General features: G+C 32.4%; 1 protein-coding gene across 5 annotated transcripts in view; it reads left to right on the plus strand.

The window, feature by feature from the left end:
* Window positions 1–5,670, plus strand: part of Rabgap1l (RAB GTPase activating protein 1 like) — an 848,174-nt gene that overhangs the window by 177,551 nt on the left and 664,953 nt on the right. For all 5 annotated transcript variants that reach the window (XM_008826096.2, XM_029560173.1, XM_017796360.2 and 2 more), the window contains exon 8: window positions 1,712–1,778. In XM_008826096.2, coding sequence (XP_008824318.1) covers window positions 1,712–1,778 — 67 coding nt within the window. The remainder of the gene's footprint in view (window positions 1–1,711; window positions 1,779–5,670) is intronic.

A 5,670-nucleotide genomic window follows, 5' to 3' on the forward strand; every position in this document is an offset into this window, starting at 1 on the left:
CTCTGTGCCTTAATTTTGTTGTCTGTACAATAGAGATAAATTCATTTGATTATTGTGAATATTAAAACAATTCAGAAATGTTAGTTACACTGATGTTTACCTAAAAAAAAATATTTTAGTAGATTATTTGTGCAGTGGTTCAAGAATATGTTTGGAAAGTTATTATCCAAGTAGATAGTTATCACCTTAGTAAGTTAGTAAGGTAGAGAATAATTTAGAAATTATGAATATTGGAGTATATTATTTATATTTTAGTAGATTATTTGTGCAGTGGTTCAAGAATATGTTTGGAAAGTTATTATCCAAGTAGATAGTTATCACCTTAGTAGATTATTTGTTTGGTGGTTCAAGAATATGTTTGGAAAATTATCATCTGAATTCATAAAGTTTATGTTGGTTGTATATATGGTCTTTGAAGGACACCAAAAAAGAGCCTTGATCAGAACATTTCAAGTACTCACAGGAAATATGTTCACTACTTACTAGGGTCATACATGTGTCTGACTGTGTCTAGCAACCTTTGGAAACAGCAAGGACAAGATTAAGTTTTCGTTGGCTAGCTGCCATTATTATTTATTAATTATATTATTATTTATTAATGTTGCTGAGGATCAAACTTAGGACCCCCATGCTTACTAAGCAACCTCTCTACCACTGAGCTACATTTCCAGCTTCTGGTACTATTTTGAAATTTTAAGAAAGCTTATGTTTAATTTAGTTACATTCTTTACGCCCTATATAAAACACTGCACAGCATATTTTCAAGTTTTGGAAGCCATGGTAAAAATACATTATTACTAATACTCTATTATGCATTGTTGGCAGAGTGACACTCTGGACAGCTTACCTTGCTTATTGAGTGGCAAGACATATTTAGTAACACTATGAAGTTGAGTACATTGTTTAACTGATGTGAATTTGGCTTTGCCTACCTGTAAGTGGAACTGATAATAGCCTAGAAATTATAAAAGTATTATATTTTGCTGAATTTTAGAGTTTACAAAAATCCTTTCTTAACAGACTAGTAATATTTATAGGATTTCTGAAGCTTCATTAACAGCAGGAAGCATGGATGAGTAGGTAATAATGTATTTAATGTATTCATCATGTATTGGACAAGATTGTCAACAGTGTGGTAGAATGGTTAGTAATGAGACTTCTCTGTTTTTTTTGTTGTTTGTTTTTTTCAACTGAGGTTTTAGTGCTAACATGCTGCTAGTGAACATGACTCTAGAAAGCCAGGGTTCTATACATTTTACTTTCTGTTACTCTGATTTGTTGCAGAACACAGTGTCCTCTTATTTTCAAAAGCTTTTTTTTAAAACTTAACTGGGTTAGTGTATTTTGATCTATAAGTCTAAAATAACTATAAGGCAAATAAAATGTATTTCCCTAGGAATAATTCAGATCTCACTACCATATTTTTTTAATTTAACAATTTATCAGAATTTTTATGAACATTTCTGATCTTATTTATTTTTATATGTGAAATAAAGAACTGAGAATTTTGATAACCTATTCTGTGATTTGTATGTAACTTTGTTGTATATTTTGAATTTTTATTTACGATGTTCCTAGAAGAAAAATGAAAGCTATTTGTAAGTACAAAGCTCAGACTCTATAGTTATCATGTTAAGTCTTTTTGTTCACTGAGCTTCTATGATCTTCTTGATACCTTATTTTTCCTTTTCTTTTCCCCTGATATTTTCAGATGTTTTGGAATGTTATTAAGCCCAGGTCGAAACGTGAAGAACAGTGACATGCATTTACTGGATATGGTAATGATACTCTTAAACACCTTAATCAAGTACAGATTATAGTTATTTTATATATATTTTTAAATTCTATGTGTATGAGTGTATTGCCTGCATCTATGTGAGTGTATTGTGTGGTGCAGTGCCGCGGAAGTCAGAAGAGGGCTTTGGATTCCCCTGGAACTGGAGTTAAGGACGGTTCGTAGCTTCCATGTGGTTGCTGGGAATCGCATCTGAGCCCTCTGCAAGAGCAGTCAATGCTCTTAAACTCTGAGCCATCTCTCCAGCCCCCCAGTTATTTTATATTTTAAAAATATTTTCTGCTTTAAAATTTTGTCATATTGTCAGAGTTGTTTCTTTTAACTTTGTTACAGCAATAATTAAATTTGGAAACTTAACTTATGAAAGAAAGATTAGGACAATTTCTACTAAAATGATTCCCTGTGGGTTGAAAGCACATAATAGGATGCTGTTTTGACAGTGTCCTTCTATTTCATCTGTTTGACTTCTTAGGAGGATGACTTTTCTTTGAGCCCCAATAATAAATATGTGATTATAACAAACATCTCCAAAATGAATATAGTACCTTTCATTTATTTTAATGCACTACTAATTACAGTACTATGATGATGCTTGTTTTCTTTAAACTATTCCCCTTTCTGAACTTATCCTTATTTTAGCAAAGTATATTTACAATATTTCTTCAATCATTGCTTTGAAATTAATTATAAAGGTTGATATTTGGTGTCAGAGTAGCAATGCATCTTAATTCCTAAATAGAAATACCTTCGAATATAGAGTTAGTGAAAATACTCACCTCGTGATTTAGCATGTTATAGAAATTTGTTGTATTAGAATAAGCATAAAATTCCTTAGTTGGTGAACTTAGATTTTAATATTTAGTGGTAGTAGACACCACTTTTATCTCCTTTCGTGTTTAAAACTGCCACTTAACTATCACTATGTGAAGTTTTTCTTTTAATTATTTCATAGCAATTATATCAGTACTGATTTTCTGTCTATTGGAAATCTTTCAAGATTTTGGGTACTTGATTGTTTGCAAAACATTGTGTGAAGTGTTGAGGTTTCAGATATGTGTAAAATATAGCTCTTACTATCTGTGGGTTCATAGTCTTGTGCTGGAAATATACCTTTTAAGTATGTAACTTTAGCAGTGGGCTAAGTGCTCTCTCCAGTACATAGTGAGCCATGAAAATAGAGAGGAAGCACTGGCTAGATAGGTCATTTAAGGATAATCAGTTACATTGAATGTGAAAACATAAATTAGTTATTAATCCATCTTTCTTCAACCCTTCTTTATAACATATCAGTAATAAATGTTGGTCTTCCTAAGGCAAGCCTGCAGCATTGTAGAGCCCTGAGAATTCCTTGAGGAGGTCATTTTGAGACTACTTAGGCATCATAAAAATTTTAAGATACTAGGTACTAGTTATGATATTTCAGAATTTAAAAGATTAAGATGAATCATTGCCAGATATTTTTCCATAAAACCTAAAATCAGATTATAACATTATAGAACTGGTATGAATGTATCACGCCCTCTTGTCAGGTTTGTGTAATAGCAATACTCCACCTTTGTGTCATCACAGTCAAGGCCTTGTCAACAGCATTCACATTCCTGAAAAGAGAAGGAGGCTTAACTGCACCACAGATAGTCTGGACAGTGGTAGGCTTTGTGTTTACAATTAATAGTTGTGATTTGCTATTATCTAGTGTTGTTAATCTTCATAATATCTTAATAAATAGCCACTGACACTTGGCCAGATTACCTCTAATAAAAAAGAATTCATTGTCTTCTATCGAAGACAAAGTAAAAGTTCTGATTATTTAGCAGTTATTCTTCAGAATTATCCATAATTATATTTTTTACACTTTGCCTAATTAGTCTTGATTTTGTCTTAGAGAGTAGGATATTAATATTTTTGCTTCTCTGGCATATCTAAATGTCATGTGAAATAAAAAAAATCATCTACTTTAACAGACTTTGAAAAAGCATGGAAATTACATTCCATTTAATTAAGCAATCTGTGAAACTTTTTAATTTGTATTGAATAATTTTTAAGAAATATTGACTTCTTCCCTGTGAATATTTTCTGATTAGGTGAATTTAAGCTTTTTTTAGTTTATTAAATCCATCATTGTAGTTAAGATCTTCATGAATGGGAATGTCATATTTACAGATGACACTATATTTGTTACTTTTCTCATTGCTATGACAGAACACATGAAAAAACTAATTTAAAGGAAGAAGGATTTTCTAAAAAATTTTGGCTCATGGTTTAAGAGGGTTCAGTCCAGCATGATGGGGAAGGCATGGTGCAGTTCATGGTGGCAAGAGCTGAGGTGGGTTTCCTCACACTAGTTAAGACCAGAAAACAAAGAGCAGGGTGTGCTGGCACTTCTCCCCCCTTTTTATTCAGTCTGCAGTCCCATGGACTGCTGTCCCACACATCCAGAGTGGATATTTTTCACCTCATTTAAACCTCTCTGGAATTGTTCTTAAGAGATTTGTCTCCTAGGTGATTCTATATCCTGTTAATTATTATGGGTACAGTTTCATTTATATTTATGTATATGCACACATGCACACACAGAAATAAAACCATACGTGATAAAGTTTTAGTTTTGTTAGGGAAATGAAGAGTACGAATAACATTGAATCAGTTTTTCTCAATAATGAGAACATTTTTGGTCAGGGAACTTGTAGAATACGAATAAAGAAGGAAGTAATTCTGATGCACTGTTGCTGATACATAGGAAGAAGCCTAGCAGCAAAGTACCAGAAACAAAACAAAACAGAACAGACTAACAAACAAAACCATGAAAACTCAGTAAATTTAGGTTCCATGAAAGTGGAACATAAATTATAGTTTAAAAATTTCAGTATTAAAGATGCTTCAGGAAGTTTGTGGATCTTTATAATTAATCATTTGTGGATACTAGACTAGAAACTGGACCTACAGAAACACATTTTATTATTGTATTATAATCCAGTACACTTATAATGTGTGTGTGCATATAAAAACACTGAAGTAAAAGTTTCATGAAGAAGTCTTTAATCCTTACATGTGTGACAAACTGCTATTTTCTCTTCTGTTTGTTCCCTCCCTACCCCCACTGCTCCCTTTCTCCCTTTCCTTCCTGTCATTTGCCTGCTTTTTTTAATCTGAATAATTTATAATTAAAATTTTCTTTTTAGAAAGGGTCTTGCTGTATAGCCTAGGCTAGTCTGTAACCAAGAATCCTTCCTCAGCCTTCTGAGTACTGAGATTACAGTTGTGCATGAGCATACCTGGCTTTGTATGTTAATGTAATATTTATTTTTTTCATTTCTTGGTTATTGCTTACCAGTTTTCTAGTACACTTACTTGCTGTTCTTTATATATTTTAACTATTACATAATTTATTGCTGTTTTGTATGAGGCTTGTGAACTCTAAGCTTTCACTTCTTACTGTCCAGCTTCCTAGGTATATGTTAGTTGAAAGAAAGATTATGACTGATTCACCTCCTCCTTCTAGACGTAAGCACAGGAAATGTTCAGGTGCAGAAATAGATTAGTTCTTTTGGGTAAGAATCCCTTTCCTGTTCTGAATTGGGCTAATTAGTGGGGATAGTAGAAGGATAGTGGAGTGCGTGTGTGTGTGTGTGTGTGTGTGTGTGTGTGTGTGTTTGTGTGTATGTATGTATGTGATATGTATGGATGAGAGGTAGAGTGGTCTTATGATCTTAGGTGGAATTACAAAATGAGTTTCCTTTACAAATGGCATTGAGTAGCATCATCTCTGGAATGCAGAACTTCTGAGCTCATATGTATGTATATATATATATATATATATGATTTGATTAGCAAATTATTACTAATATGCTAGAAAAATATAAATAATAATGAAGCAA

The sequence above is a fragment of the Nannospalax galili genome, unplaced genomic scaffold (assembly GCF_000622305.1).
Source record: "Nannospalax galili isolate Female #2095 unplaced genomic scaffold, S.galili_v1.0 scaffold429, whole genome shotgun sequence".
Classification (NCBI taxonomy): domain Eukaryota; kingdom Metazoa; phylum Chordata; class Mammalia; order Rodentia; family Spalacidae; genus Nannospalax; species Nannospalax galili.